This window comes from Oryctolagus cuniculus, chromosome 11, assembly GCF_964237555.1.
Source record: "Oryctolagus cuniculus chromosome 11, mOryCun1.1, whole genome shotgun sequence".
NCBI lineage: Eukaryota > Metazoa > Chordata > Mammalia > Lagomorpha > Leporidae > Oryctolagus > Oryctolagus cuniculus.
In genome coordinates, this window is record NC_091442.1 from 25901123 (window position 1) to 25916245 (window position 15123).

At 59.8% G+C, this 15123-nt stretch overlaps 1 protein-coding gene across 2 annotated transcripts; it reads right to left on the minus strand.

Moving 5' to 3' along the window:
* Positions 1-397: 397 nt before the first annotated feature.
* Positions 398-15123, minus strand: MYLK2 (myosin light chain kinase 2). Of its 2 annotated transcripts, XM_051844880.2 has the most exons (13): positions 14978-15123; positions 14798-14896; positions 13849-14299; positions 12740-13044; positions 11284-11389; positions 10517-10610; positions 7718-7827; positions 7497-7638; positions 3630-3700; positions 3380-3508; positions 2798-2950; positions 2540-2672; positions 400-1345 (listed from the first exon to the last, which is right to left on the minus strand). In XM_051844880.2, exons 2-13 carry the CDS (start codon positions 14847-14849, stop codon positions 1265-1267), a joined length of 1827 nt encoding a protein of 608 aa, XP_051700840.2. In that variant the 5' UTR covers positions 14850-14896; positions 14978-15123; the 3' UTR covers positions 400-1264.

Here is a 15123-nt window from a genome sequence, read left to right on the forward strand (position 1 = left end):
TGACTCCCATTCACGTTCCTTCCCCTCTCTGGGCCTCACTGTCTGCGCCCGCTGGGTGAGCATGAGGACACCAGCGCTGGCAGAGGGCTGCTTTGCCTCCCTGTGGCCAAGGGAAGCATCACCCACACGGCGACGCGGGTCCTCCCCTTACCTCCCTATCTCTGGCTCCTTTCCCCCTCCATAGTCTCAACTGTGCCACGTGGCTGTGGGTTGTAAGTGAAGACCCCCCTGTGCTCAGCCCACCTGTGCCCAGCCCGCCTGTGCCCAGCCCGCCGGGGCACCCAGCACTCTGTGATCCCCCGCAGATAGTGGCTGTTGTGTGAGGACACTGAGGCACACAGTGCGCAGCAGGTGCTCACTGACAACAGCGGGCTGTGACCTCACACAGGGGCAAGCAGGCCACATCCAACCTGTACATTTATTTACAAGGCACAAGCTGAGAGCAGGGCGGGGGCTGCCCAATGGCCTTCCCGCTCCTCCTGGGCCTGCTGACCCCATCACTGGAGGCCATGGTTGACCCCTGGGACAGGCCCGGAGTGGCTGCGTTGGGCCAGGCCCGCCTTGGCGCTCAGGCAAGCTCAGGGGTGGTCTCCGGTGTCCCCCAGGATCCTCCCCTCCCCCTCGGCCAGGCCCGAGCTGGGCGTCCTCCCTCTGGTGCAGAGTTCCTGTGTGTTGGTGGTCGCACGGAGGGCGGGTGGGGGCCAGATGGTGCGTATTGGGTCTTATCTGTTGGGAGAAGAGGCGGCAGGGCGCGGAGGTCTTTCACAAAGCCCGCTCTGTCTCCCCTGGCAGCTGGGCCCTAGGAATGGGCCGCCAGGAGCCTCCCGTTCACACCCGCAGAAGCCACACATGCTGGGACCTCCGGCCAGCTCAGCCCAGCATCGCCAGGAGCAAGCCCAGGCTGCGGACGCCCCAGGCAGGGCAAAGCAGGGGCCCCCAGAGCAGACTTCAAAGACGGGGGAGCCAGGGAGGGAAGGGGAGTGGTGGGACGGGCCCATGGAGCCTGGGGCGTGGCTGGTGGGCCCGAGCTCTGTCTGGGGAGGCTGTTAGCAGGCTGCATCCAGGCCACACTCCGAGGCGGCGGCTCACGTCGGGGAAGCGCTCGCTGCATGGGGGCATGGGGAGCCCCGAGCCTCCCAGCCTGGCGCAGCCTTGTGCTGGCCGGCCCGCCCAGGGGCTCTGGCCCGCCTTCTCTGGCTTTCCGGGCTGTGTGGCCTCAGCCCCGGCGGGGAGCGGCTGCGTCCAGGCCTCCGCTGCTCGGGGCTCACACCCCTAGAGCCATCAGTGCCCCGGAGCTGCTGATCTTCTTGAAGCGGTTGGCAGCGCTGACGGCAATGAAGTTTTTCTGGAGGGTGAGGGAATCCTAGTCAACCCGGGGCAGGGGAGAAGCTGGGGGTGGCTGAGGTCAGAGGCCAGAGAGGGTGCGGGGCCCAAACCGGCTGTGGGAGGCGCACAACATGCATCAGGGCGCCAGCCAGATCTGAACTCACGGCTGCTCTGCTCAACCGCTCCAACCGGCTTCCCTAGTGCTCCTCACCACGGTGAACAAGTCCCTCCATGGCCTCCACATCCGGTCCCCTCCTTCCTCTCTGACCTCATTCCTACTTTCTTGCCCAGCCCACTCCAGCCATACCAGCCTCCTACCTGTTCCTCAAAATCACCAACAGTGTTTCTGTCTCAGGACCTTTGCACTGGCCACCCCCTCTGCCCGGAACACTTCCCTCAGTACTGGCACTGCTCACCCCTCCCTCTTAGTTCTCCCTAACCCCCTCTTTTAAAAGTGCAACCATAGCGCTGGCATTGTGGTGCACTGGGTTAAACCACCACTTGAAATGCCAGCATCCCATATCAGAGCACTGGCTTGAGTCTGACCTCTGTTGCCTGACCCAGCTCACTGCTAACGTACCTGGGAAGGCAGCAGGGGGTGGCAGAAGTCCTTGAGCCCCTGTCGCCCACATGGGAGACCAGGATGGAGCTCCTGGCTCCTGGCTTCAGCCTGGCCCAGACCTGGCTGTTGCAGCCATCTAGGGGGTGACCCAGTGGATGGGGGATCTCTCTCTCTCCTCCCTTCTCTCTGCCACTTTGTCTTCCACATAAATCAATCTTTTAAAAAAAGCACAAGTGCAACCTCGGCCCTGACACTCCTCACCCCTGCGTTTGGGGGGCAGGGGACTCCCTTGCCCACCGCTTCTAATAACTCTCCAGCTCCCACCCCAATGAGTCCACAGAGACCAAGAGCCTCTGCCCGTCCAGGGCGCCGCCCCCATCGCCCAGGCGCAGTAGCTGCGCGGTAGACATGTGGAAAGGGAAGGAAGGAAGCCTATGGTGGGGTCAGAGACGCTGCCCCGAGACCCAGTCCCGCACGGACGCCCCCCACCCGGGGGGGGGGGTGGGCGGAGGGCTGCGCTCCAGGGCACAAGCCAGCCCAGGACACAGAGAGAAAACTCAGCCCTGTTTTCCAGACAGCGCCAGCCCCGGGCAGCAGGGCTGAGGGACTGGGGGCTGTGCCAGGACTCCTCCCGCCCCCGCCCCGTGGTACCTTCCAGCGCCTCTTCATGAGGTATTTCTTAAGCAAGATCTGGGATTTGAGACGTCGGTTACAGCGCTTGGCTTTCTCCGCCAGGTTGTTGAGCCAGGGGTGGGCAAGGCACTGGGCAGCGCTCATCCGGGCCCTGTGGGAGGGGACGGGGCGGGTGAGAGAGGGCAGTGCGCTGGGAGGCACCGCAGCCCTGCGGGCTCCTGGCCCGGTTTCCACCCTGGGAGCGCATGTGGGGTCACAGCCCAGGCAGAGCCTCACCCCTGCTCCTTGACGATGAGGTTGGAGACGAAGTCTTTGGCCTCGTCCGATACGGCCTCGAAGGTCTCCTCGTCGAAGTACCAGTTGCCGGAGAGCACGTTGTTTAGGGTCTCGGTGTCGTCATCTCCCAGGAAAGGGGAGAGGCCGCTCAGCCTTCGGGGAGGGAATGGCAAGGGGCGGGGTGTGAGTCACCTCCTAGGAGGTCTGAGTCTGGCTGAGTGACTTTGGGCAAGTCAGTTTCCCTCTCTGAGCCTCACTCTTCTCATCTGTGAAATGGGTATAATCATCCCAGCTTCCCTGGGTTACAGTGAAGATGATGAATGAAGAGTGCACAAAAGAATGTGCACTGCCCCTCTGCCCCCTCCCTGGGTCATCCAAAATGTGTTGTCCAGAGCCCTGAGCTCTGCCTCTAGGGGCCTTGGTTTTTCCATCTATGTAATGGGTACAAAGTTCCCCTTTCCTGGTTCACCCTTGTATTCCCAACCTCCCGCACTATACCAGAACCCAAAGGCCAGTCTTGGCCTTGACTACCCCCTCACACACCCCCACCCCACGCCCACAGAGACCGCCCTCGGGGCTCACAGCATGTAGGTGATGACCCCCAAGCTCCACATGTCTGTCTTATCGGAGATTTGGTCGTAATTCACCACCTCAGGTGACAGGAACTCTGGGGTCCCAAAATTCACCTTGAGCTTCTCGTTGGGGTTATACCTGGGGGCGAGACCAAGGGCTCAGAGCACAGCTCCCGGCCAGTTCCCAAGCACCCTTCCCCCCGCCCTGCTCCGGCTGACCGCAGGGCTGCCCTGCCCTCTCCCTCCCACCCCGGTGGTACCTCCGTGCCAAGCCAAAGTCAATGATCTTCACCAAATGGCCCGTGGTGTTGACACACAGGATGTTCTCTGGCTGCGGAGAGAGGTGTGGCCTGGGTTGGCCTCTGACCCAGCTCATCTGTCCTCTGCCACCAGATGCACCCCAGTCACAGGCTCTCCAAGGGACAGCCCAGGCTGGCAAGGGGGCAGCTGTCAGAGACCCTCCGGGACTTCCTGCCGCAGGCACGGATAAGGAGCTGAGGCCTCGGCCCGAAAGCCCAAGACCTGTAAGTGGGCCCAGGCTGTGAGAACACCACCGCTCTAGGAATTCGGAGGCTGGGACTGGGCTGGGAGGCCAGCGCAGGCCACCCCAAGAGCCGTGGAGCCCCGGAGGCAGCAGGTGCCCAGAGGCCCGCCGTGGGGAACAGGGGCTCCCGAGGCTCTGGGTACGCTCTCAGATGCGCTCCTCCTGTCTCCCCACCTAGCGATGGCAACAAGAAGCTGACAGTACCAGGCCCTGTGTCGCTGGCTTTCTGCCTGAGAACTCATCAATCCTCATGAACTGTTACCCTGAGTTAAAATTGTTACATTGAGGGGCCGGCATGATGGCTTAGCGGGTAAAGCCTCTGCCTGCAGCGCCATATCCCATATGGGCGCAGGTTTGAGTCCCGGCTGCTCCACTTCCAGCTCTCTGCTGTGGCCTGGGAAAGCAGTTGAAGATGGCCCAAGACTTTGGGCCCCTGCACTCACATGGGGGACTTGGTAGAAGCTTCTGGCTTCAGATTGGCCCAACTCTGGCCATTGCAGCCATTTAGGGAGTAAGCCAGCAGATGGAACATTCTCTCTCTCTCTCTCTGTGTGTGTGTGTGTGTGTGTGTGTGTAACTCTGATTTATTTTAAATAAATCTTTAAAAGAAAACTTACTTTGAGAGACAGTTACACCCATTACACCCATCCCCATTTTATAGTCGAGAAGACTGAGGTTCTACACAGAAGGGACTTGGCCACAGTCACTCGGTGAGCAAATGACACAGCCAGCATTTGAACTCAGGACTGTGGCTTCAGCACTGGCCTCTGGATGTCCCCCTGCTGCTGCTGGCTAACAGGGACCCACTGCGTACCCCATGGGTGAGCACTGGGGTGGACACAATGCTGCTGGCATCTTCTCCCAGCCACCGTGGCTAACAAACGCACCCGGGAGGCTCCGAGGAAACCTATGCCCCAGGCACGGAGAATGCAAGTTACAGCGAGGCCGGTTCCTCCCACTGCGGCTCTGCTGTCCTCCCCAGCACACAGAACATGGGCCTAAGCTGAGCTTTCGCGGTTCAGTAGGGATGTCTTAAAGCTCACGACGGCTCCGAGGCAGGAGATTTCATACAAAAACGAGCACCTTCCAAAAAGCCGGAATCCCAGGGCACACGGGCCACGCAGCTGGGTGCGAATTGCCTGTGACGCCCGGGACATGAGCTCTCCAGCTCCCCCTGCTGTCAGCCGCCCCTGACCTGGCCACTCAACACATTGCCTTCGGTTGTCAGGGCTCTGTGAGCATGTGAAAGCCCTTTTAAAAAAAAAAAAAAAATTTTTTTTTAAATTATTTATTCGAAAAGCAGAGCAACAGGGCTGGGGTGGGGAGGAAGAGAGAGAAATATCTACTCGCTGGTTTACTCCGAATGGCCACAGCAGCCATGTTTAGGCCAGGCCAAAGCAGGAGCCAGGAATTCCATCCTGGTCTCCCACCCGGGTGCAGGGCCCACGCCATCTTTCACTGCCTTCCCAGGTGTATCAGCGAGGGGCTGGAGGAGGCAGGGCAGCCGGGGCTCCGATCTGGGATCGCGGTGTCACAGTGCTGGCTACCCTGGCTGCGCTACGGCCCTGGCCCCTGAGAACCCCTTGAGAAGCAGCCCGTTCCCTCGGGGCGGGACACAGGTGTCTTTCCCAGCTCAGCCTGTGTCCTACCAAAACAGGAGCAGAAAAGAAAGGCTCCAGGGCCTCTGTGCTGGGGGAAACGCGGCAGACTCAGCCTCGTGGGGAGTCTCTGCACTCCTGGGGGGCCTCAGCAGTCCCCTAGCTGAGCCCCCAAGGAAAGGGCCTGCCTGGGAGCTGAGGGTCGCCCAACCTACTTGACCGAGAAGCATTTTCTTGATGAAAAGCTTAATGCTATCCTGAAAACAGGAAACACCTTGGGACACAGAGGCTGCCCATCGTGTTCCTTCGCGGGGCGCTGCATTTTAACTGGGGACTCTATTCTGCCGCTGAAGAAATTGGTGTCCCCAGGGAAAGGCAGGCGTCTGAGGTCACAGAGCAGGTGGCAGGTGCCTCCAGCTCAGCGAAGCGGCCACCACCTGCCCAGGTACTCAACCGTCCCCTGGGAATCGCTCCTGCAGGTTTACTGTTACAGGTCTCTCCGCTATAACTACCTACTCCCACACAAGCCACCTCCTAGGGCTGTCCCCACCACCGTTCCTGTCCAGGCCCCCATCACCTCTTGCCCAGCTTAGAACTACAGCCTCCTACGTTCCCCGCTGCCCCCGGGGCCTCGTGTGGCAGTGGGGGTGCTGACAGCCCCCACCCCGAGCAGGGCAGGTGGCAGAGACGGCAGCATCTCCCTGGCCCGTGTCGGGCCGCCTCCGGGAGCCCTGGCCCTCATCTCCTTCTCCAAGATCGCCTTGTATGTTTCTCCGTTACACTCCCATGCTTTTTCCTAACACTGATCGTTTGTCAGGGACCTGTTGACTTGGCCGTCATTTTATGATACCTGTTTCCCCATTTCATAGTCCTCGTGATACAACTCTATGCCTACGGCCAGCACCGTGGCTCAACAGGCTAATCTTCTGCCTAGCGGCGCCGGCACACTGGGTTCTAGTCCCGGTCGGGGCGCCGGATCCTGTCCCGGTTGCCCCTCTTCCAGGTCAGCTCTCTGCTGTGGCCAGGGAGTGCAGTGGAGGATGGCCCAAGTGCTTGGGCCCTGCACCCCATGGGAGACCAGGAGAAGCACCTGGCTCCTGCCATCGGATCAGCACGGTGCACCGGCCACAGCGCGCCGGCCGCGGCAGCCATTGGAGGGTGAACCAATGGCAAAAACAAAGACCTTTCTCTCTGTCTCTCTCTCACTGTCCACTCTGCCTGTCAAAAAACAAAAAACAAAAAACAAAAAACCAAAAAAAAACAAAAAAAAACACAAAACCTCTATGCCTAGCCCAGGGCCTGCCAGCAGCAGGAACCTGGCATGTGCTCATCAAGCCAATGACTCACTACTTGCTAAAGGCACTGAGAGTCCACCTCACCCCCCAGCCCTCCCTCAGGACGGCAACCGCCTGGCACTTGTGCCGCCCTTGCTTACTCCACACCCTAGGCAGACGTCACTCCGCTCCAGGCAGCCGCTAGCAGTGGGGGAGAGGAGGTGCAAGACAGAAAGTCTGGCTTCTGCGCCCGTCCTACTGTGTGCACGCTTCTGCAGTGCCTCCCGTGTGTGCATCGCTGTACTAACGCCACACCTGTGTGCCAGCACCACCAGGCCAGGGATGTGTATCGATTTTGCTCGCCCTTGGATCTCCACCTCCTAAAACACTGCCTGGCATAAAGGAGGCCCTCAACAAATATCAGTTGATTTTGAATAAGTGAACACAAGCATCTGTTGCACCTGTCACAGGCCGACACTGAGCGTGGTGCTTTTCCGACACTTCTGAGCTGCACATGTGTGAGACACAGAGCTTGCGGCTCACAGGGCTGCCAAAGGCTCTTCCAACAAACCCCCAGCACTAGACCAGAGGCTTTGTAAAAGCTGGGACCCTGTGTTCGTCTCTCTGTCCCCTCTTCTATTGCTCCACACGCCTGTTGAACCCACGGGCGGGAGGGCGTGGGTCCCGGGGGCTTGCCCGCGGCCCGCCTACCTTGAGGTCCAGGTGCAGCACCCGCATCTTGTGCATGAAGAGGATCCCGTCGCAGATCTGCCTGACGAACACCATGGTGTCCACCTCGGTCAGGTGGTAGTCCTCGTCCACGATCCTCTCGAAGAGCTCGCCGCCCTCGATGCTGCGTGCACAGAGTCCTGTCCAGGCTTGCCCGGCGCCCGCCGGCAGCAGCCCCGCGCCCGCCCCACGGCCGCACTCACTACTCCATGAACAGCACGATCTCGTGTGGTGTCTCAATGGCTGCGTACAGCTGGATCAGGTTGCGGTGGTTAAGCTGGTTCATGACCTCGATCTCCAGCATCACCATCTCCTGGGGGCCAGGAACGTCAAGGGTACCACCCAGGCGCCTCACTCCCCGCCTCCACCCTCTCACCACACCATCTCCTGGGGGCCAGGAACGTCAAGGGTACCACCCAGGTGCCTCACTCCCTGCCTCCACCCTCTCACCACACCATCTCCTGGGGGACAGGAACGTCAAGGGCACCACCCAGGCGCCATCACTCCCCGCCTCCACCCTCTCACTACACCTGTGGGCCTCCTCCGGGCTGGGTTCCTTGCCTCCCTTCTCTGCCCAGCCCGTCAGCCTGTGTCACTCCTGCAGGGACCCCGTTGCTGTGCCAGCCTCCCTCCTCCTCCTCTCTCTAACAGCGGCATGCCCGAGGACTCCGTCCTCCCCTTCCTCCCTCGCCTCTCTAGGCTCTATCCCGTCAGGTCCCACTTCTTCCAAACGGTGTCAGTTCCAGTGCATAGCTCCCCTCAGCTCCAGACTCTGGCTGCTTGCCATTCCTGTGGGTGTCTAATGGGCATCTCAAATCTATCACATCAGAATTCAAGCCCCGCCCCCACCCCGCCCCACAGGAGTTCCCCTTAGCCTGCCCCTCAACAGAGGGACACCAGGACAAAAAGTTAGGAGCTATCTTGATTCCTCGCTTCCTCTCACTTCTGCAGGTCCCACACCCAATCCATTAGTAAATCCTTGACATACTAAATTGTAGGGGCTGGCGCAGTGGCGCAGCAGGTTAAAGCCCCAGCCTGCAGCGCCGGCATCCCACATGGGCGCCAGTTCGAGTCCCAGCTGCTCTTCTTCTGATCCAGCTCTCTGCTATGGCCTGGGAAAGCAGAAGATGATGGCCCAGTTCTGGCCACTGCAGTCATGTGGCGAGTGAACTAGTGGAATGGAAGACCTCTCTCTCTCGGGCTCTACCTCTCTCTGTAACTCTCTTTCAAATGAATAAAATAATGCTTTAAAAAAATAAAATAAACTAGGCTGTAAGTCCAGTAATTTCTCACCTCCTCCACCACTGCCTTCCTAGTCTAAGCCACCAGTATTTGTCACTTTCAGAAAGTATGCAAGCCACTTGTCGCCTTGGTGGGTTGGATCAGCCATGGCAGGGATAGTTACACCATGGAAATCGGCCAATGCTATCCCTTTAGGTGTCTCTCCCACCCAGAACCTGTTGTCAAACACCACGCATCTTACGGCAACCCCAATTACTCCTCTTCTCCCTTTACTCCAGCCCTCCCTTCAGGCCCCAGCAGCCCACCCAGCATGGCCCATCAAACCTCAGCTTCACTGCCTCCTAGCACTTCTCCTTGCCTGGCTGCACTCATGTTGTTTTGTTTAACTAAAAGATAGAAGTCCCTCAGCTCCATCAAGGCAGGGACTTCACTCATTCATTCATTCATTGGAGACAGAGAGACAGAGAGAGAGAGAGAGAGAGAGAGATATCTCCCACTCGCTGGTTCAGTTCCCAGGGCTGGAGCTGAAGCCAGGAGCCCGGAACTCCATCCAGGTCTCCTACACAGGTGGCAGGAACCCAACCACTTGAGCCCTCACCTGCTGCCTCCCAGGGTCTGCATTAGTGAAAGCTGAATCGGGAGCAGAGTCGGAGCCCAAACGCAGGTCCTCCGATGCGGGAGGTGGGGCACCCCGACAGGTGTCTTAACTGCTAGGCCACATGCCCGCCTCGGGGCAGAAACTCTCTGGGTTCACTGACATTGCCCCAGCACAAGGCACAGTGAGTCGCACAGAAAAAGTCCTCAACAGCTAGCCACTAGGTGAGTACTGAGTACGTTTGGTATTGAAGCGGACCCTGTGATACAGCGGTCAGATGAGATGCAGGCCCTGGCAGGTGGCAGAGAGAGAGGATGTGATGACACAGGGAAGTGAGTCCTTCCACCTGTGCTTGGAGCCCCGTGCAGGACTCAGGGCTACAGCTCTCCCGAGGGGCTTCTCCAGCTCCCGCTGGACTCCGGGCCTTTGCACACCCATCACCTCTGCCCGGGGTGCCCAGAATCTACCTCCCCACTCGGCTTCCCATGCTATTTCTGGCCCTCAGGCCTTTCCTCCCAGTGTTCCTGCTGCCTGGAACTCTGCCCTCTCCCCTGAGACGTCGCCTCATCCTTCGAAGCCCTCACTCAGGAGACAGCTGGTCCAGGCTGCCTCCCTGCCCCCGCTTTCCTGACTGCGGCCCTGGGTGCTCTCAGCTGCGGATGCCGTCACCTGCTCACAGAGCAGACGCTGCGCTGTGGGAGCCTCCGCCTGCACGCGGGCATTCACTCCTCCAAGTCTGCTCATGGTCTCCTCTCAACCTGGCCCAGGCTGGCGCTGGAGGCAAAGCTCCCCACCAGGCTGCTTTACTTTGGCGTCAGCTCCTGAGGGCGGGAACCATATCCACTTCACTTTGGGACCCCAGTGCCCAACACAGGGCCTGGCCCACAGCCCACTCTCATCGCTGCCTGTGGAACTGAAGACCCCTTGCCTAGAAGGGCGAGTCCCCAGACCAGCTCACTGACTGAGCTGTTTGGTTTGTGGGTAGGAGCATCAGGCCCCCGCAGCAGGGCTGGCTGTTTGTCCATCTGTCTGTCTGCATAGCATCTGCAGTGCAACAAGGCTCCCCCTCCAGGTCCCAGGCTCAGCGGTACAGGTGCAGGGAGGTGAGAGGGGCCTGCTCCCAGGAGCCCCCTCCTTCCTGCAAAGCCACCCCTCCCTCCACTACCTTGTCTTTGGGGGTCTGTTTCTTGATGACCTTGGCTGCCAGCTTGAGGCCTGTGGATTTCTCTGTGCAGGTGCAGACTGCTCCAAACTTTCCCCTGGAGAGAGAAGAGGCTGGGAGCGAGAGGCCTCCGAAGGGCACAGGGTCCGCAGGGTCCTGGCCCTCCCCATCTTGGCCCCAGGGCCCATGGTGCCTCTGGCTCCTGCTCTGGGAGATGGAGTGCACACGCCAGCCCACCCCGACTCTCTCCTGAAGCTGGGGATGGGCTGCCAGGACAATGCTGAAGGCAGGCTCCTTGGAGCTTGCAAACCGTGTGCACAGGCTCCTCAGGAGGACAGTCCCCGGATGTGACCCTGAAAGGCTTAGGCCATACAGGAGCCCTGGGTCCTGGGGGCAGGCACCTTCCCCTGAGGAGGTCAGAGTGGTGTCTGGAATGGAGACAGGCGAATACTGGGCATTTCCAACTGGAAACATTACTGACCCATGGTGTGTCTGTGTGAGTAACAGTGACCCTGAGTACTTGTCAGCACGTGAGGGCTGCATGCAGTGTGTGTGACCACACGGGAGCAAACACGCCCGTGGGCCTGTGCAGTGGGGAGTGTCTGGGCCTTGCATGTAGCCAGGGTGAGGCCACGGGGACTAGGTGCTGTCCTGCCTGTGGGTTCTGGCGCGGGGTCCCAGCTCTCACCCTCCCCATGTAGCCAGGGTGAGGCCACGGGGACTAGGCGCTGTCCTGCCTGTGGGTGCTGGCGCGGGGTCCCAGCTCTCACCCTCCCAGCGCCTCCTTAGAGTTCATGCTGAATTCACTGCTGACATTCCCAGTCCTCAGCTCCACGATGCGGTGGGGAAACGGGGCTGGGGGTGGCGGGCAGTCATCTGAGGAGGCAGAGCAGAGCCGTCACGTCAATGTCGAGGGCTGCTGAGGGTTCATCTGGGCACCGCCCCTCCTGCCTGGCCTGGGTCCCCTCCGGGAAAGTTCAGTTCACCAAGTGATTCCAGCAGAGGAGGGCTAGCTTCCGATGGCAGGTCAGCCACCGACACACAACGTGGCCTTGGGAGGCCTCTGCCTTGATTCTAGCTTCTCCTGGTAGAATTATGGGGACTGATTGGACTTCTGGGACTCTCCTACATTATAAGGTGCAAGGACCCCATTAAAAACAAACACAGCAACTACGAAGTGGATCGCGATAGTAGGGTTTCTGTGTTTGAATGGTGACTGGGTTGTTGAACCCACTCACCACCCCCTCTAAATCACCACCAGCAGGTGGCAGGCACTTGGGGCTCACGACCCCGGCCCAGGAACGGAGACTTTTGGTGAGGAGGGGCTGCCACCTAGCGGTAAGCATGGGGAACAGCGGGCCTTGAAGGCCCCCAGGCTGAGTCATCGGGAATGGAATTTTTAAAAATAGCAGGGAAGCCGTGCTGGTGATAAATCAGCCGGCCTTTGGAGATGGTTCAGGTCCCGTCACCCCGAGGATGTGATTTCTGGGTGGGACGGGATGGGGCGGGGCGCTGCCGCGGAGAGGAGGCAAGGCTACTGGCTGCCGCCCAGCCGCCAGGTCCTCCCACCCTGTCTGGGTGGCACTGTGCCGCTCACCAGGCCGGCTGGCTGGGCTCCCAGAGCACCTCAGCCTGAGGGGCGGGAGGGGAGGAGTCAGGACACTCTGGGCTCTCCTGACCCCATCTCACCGCTGCTGGCACCTTGCCCTGAGCCCCAAGCTCCTCGCGCCCAGTGCCCTTGCTGCCAGCTAGAATTCCAGCCCCTCGTCTAATCACCAGCCAAGCCCACTCCACAGTTCTGCCCAGCCCCCTTGGTCACTGCCCCCACACATGAACCTTCTGTGGCTCCCAGAACCACCACAACCCCTATCCCCCCAAAGTCTGACATGTGAGCCCTTGCAACGGTCGATCCCAGATTCCACCACCCAGGTGGGAGTCTGTGCTGCTCCAATAACTTCCCTGAGTTTTGTGGGTTTTTTTTGGTCCCATTTTAGCCAAAGCAAAAGAAAATCTAAAGTGATCTCTGGAGTCAGGCAGCCCCAACAGGCTCAAGTGCACACTTCAGGGTGCTTTACTTCCTTTTTCCCGTATATCAAAGGAAATACTCCTGGAATTGTCAGCCCAGGGAGGCCCAGCTCAGGGCCGCTCAGCAAGACTCAAGGGTGGTCCCCTCCTCTCCCCTCCCCCCGCCCAGGGCTGCCCCAGCCCCCAGCTTCCTTGGCCTACCTAAAATCTGGAAACAGTCCTCCTCCCTGGCTGGGAGACAGAGGGCCTGCCCCACCTCCGGTCTCGGTCTCTCTGAGGGAACAGCCTGGAACTCGATCCCCCTTGAGGTGTCCCCTTGCACCTTAGCCTGGTCAGCCTGGCCTGGGGCTTTCTCTCCTGCTTCCTTCTGGCTCTCTGCCAGCAAGTCCACCCCTCCTTCTGCCTTGGCTGGTCCGGGCTCGGTGGGGCCGGGGGTCGCGGGCACCCCTTCAAAGATGAGCTCTGATGCCTCACTGAGGGGCTTCTGGGCCGGCAGCTTCTCGGTGCTGGAAGGCGAGAACACAGAAGTGAAGACCCCAGCCCCACGGCCCTGCGGCCTCATCTGCCATCTGGAGCTGATGCAGACCCGGCCCCAGAGGCTGGGGAGATGCATCCCAGTTCGCTTTGCATAAAATCAAGGGAGGTCAAAACCGTTAATAGCCGACTGTTAGTACACATAGAGATCACCAATAGCTGCGAAGAGGGTAGTTCAGATGGGTAACCATCATGTGGATACAAATAAGAAGTCAGGAAACTCTTGATTCAGAAAGTCAGCGGCAATGAAACTGATACTACGCAATTATCAGCCTGATAAAGTAGGCATCACCGCTGTGACGTACAACAGATCAAGGAAGTAAAGCTGATTGCATCCTAACACCCGTGCTGTACTAAGATTATGAAAGTGCCAGCAATTATCTACCTGGTTAGTCACCAGGCACCTTTTCCTATTATGCCAATAATTATATTAAGGAGAAGGCTTACCCTTTCTTCCTGACAGATCAGCCCTACCCTTGGCTAGACCCAAGTCCACGGGCAAAGGGGAACCTCTGGTCTCCAATGCCTGCAGAAGAGGAGTCAGCATGGGGGTCTTTGAAGACCTCTCCTGTCTGACCTGCCAGGCCTTGGTGAACCATAGTGAAGTTCTGGTTCCTGCAGGTGGCCCAGCCAACCCCCAGGACAAAGGCGTTCTGACAAAAAATGTCAGAACCACCCTTCCTGGCACTGAATGTGCACATAACAGGGGAACTAAGCAGGGCCCCAGGGACAGAGCCGGGGGACCCCCTCCCCACTCCCAGGCAGGGGGCTTTAACCTTGCAATGATGGCGGGGCAGCTGGGGCTGTGTAGAAACGCGGGTGAGCCTCTCCTGGCGGCTGCTTGGCCCTCTGCTACCTTCTTGCCCACCGTGGGCTCTCCTGGGTCCTGGTGTCCCGAGGGACCTTTCTCGGCCTCTGGCTTCTTCTCGCTGGCCTCGGCCGTCGCAGTCTGCTGGGGCAGGGCTGCTGGCTTCCCAGCACTGCCCTCCGCAGGTGCCTCAACCTGGCCGCCCTCTCCCGCAGGACCCTGGCTGCCGCCGGCTGAGGGTTGGGCTGGGACAACATCCCCTTTCTCTGGGGCAGGGGTGTTGGCATCTTTCTTCGGCGTGGATGGATCGGGATCTTGCTTTGTGTCTGAGGGGCCAGGACCCTTCTCTGGGTCTGGGGGGGCAGGGTCTTTCTCTGCAGCCAAGGACTCTTCGCTTGCAGCACCTTTAGATGCCTCGTCTGCCAAGGGAGTGAGACGCACATCAGGACGCCAGCCTCCCAGCCCTTCCTCCCCAGCAGGCAGGGCAGGGATCAGCTCTGCACCTGGGTCCCCACCCAGGCCACAACTTGCAAATGCTTAGCACACTGAGCCTCAAGGGCCACTTTGTGGTCCCTAGAGCCGGGCTCCTAGGACCTTGGCAGCCTCTGTGGGCAGCTTCTGGCCCTCTAGGCAGGCTTGGATCCCCCAGATGCCACCACGCCTTGCCGGGAGTGTTCAGGTGCATCCCCAACGGCTGTCCAGGAAGGCGTCGCACCTTCCCCATGTCCCCAGGGAAGACTGCACACAGACCCCAGGCCCAGCCCAGCTCCACCCAGAGATCTTTCTGGTTTCTGGGCTTCCCATATGCCATGCACAAACACTTCCAGCCCAGCACTCCCACCCAGGAACCTGCCCAACCCTGGATTCAAACGCCCCTTCCCAAGCTCCTCCCTCTGTTTCCTGTCCCAGCCTGGCACCTGTTGACAGGCTCTGGATTCCCAGCTCGACTGCTCCGTTTTCTGTCGCCATGAGGCAGGAGGCGTGTGCTTCTGCTTGTCTAACTCAAGTCTTTCTAGCTGCAGAAAGCAGAGTGAGGTGTGTCAGGCTGTCGAATGCTCCTGTTGTCTGGCTGTAGTAAGAGAAGAGGCCAAGGCTACCTGACTGAGAGAGGCACCTGGAGCAGAAAGGGGCAACCTGGTGGCCGCCTGTCGTGCAGCGGCTGCTCAGGAGCGGTCCTGGGGCGGTTGTAAGGGATTGGGCCGGGTGGGCAGAGGCGGAGGCAGGGGCATGGGTAGTGGAGGCG

What these genes read in the sequence shown, in the direction of transcription:
- MYLK2 (XM_051844880.2), bottom strand. Translation starts at nt 14,849, where the DNA reads ATGGCGACAGAAAACGGAGCAGTCGAGCTGGGAATCCAGAGCCTGTCA. An exon ending in GGACTGTTTCCAGATTTTAG is followed by an intron (nt 11,390 to 12,739) that starts GTAGGCCAAGGA and finishes CTGCCTCCTCAG; the next exon opens with ATGACTGCCCGCCACCCCCA. An exon ending in CTCATCGTCAAGGAGCAGGG is followed by an intron (nt 2,673 to 2,797) that starts GTGAGGCTCTGC and finishes CCCCTCCCACAG; the next exon opens with GGCCCGGATGAGCGCTGCCC.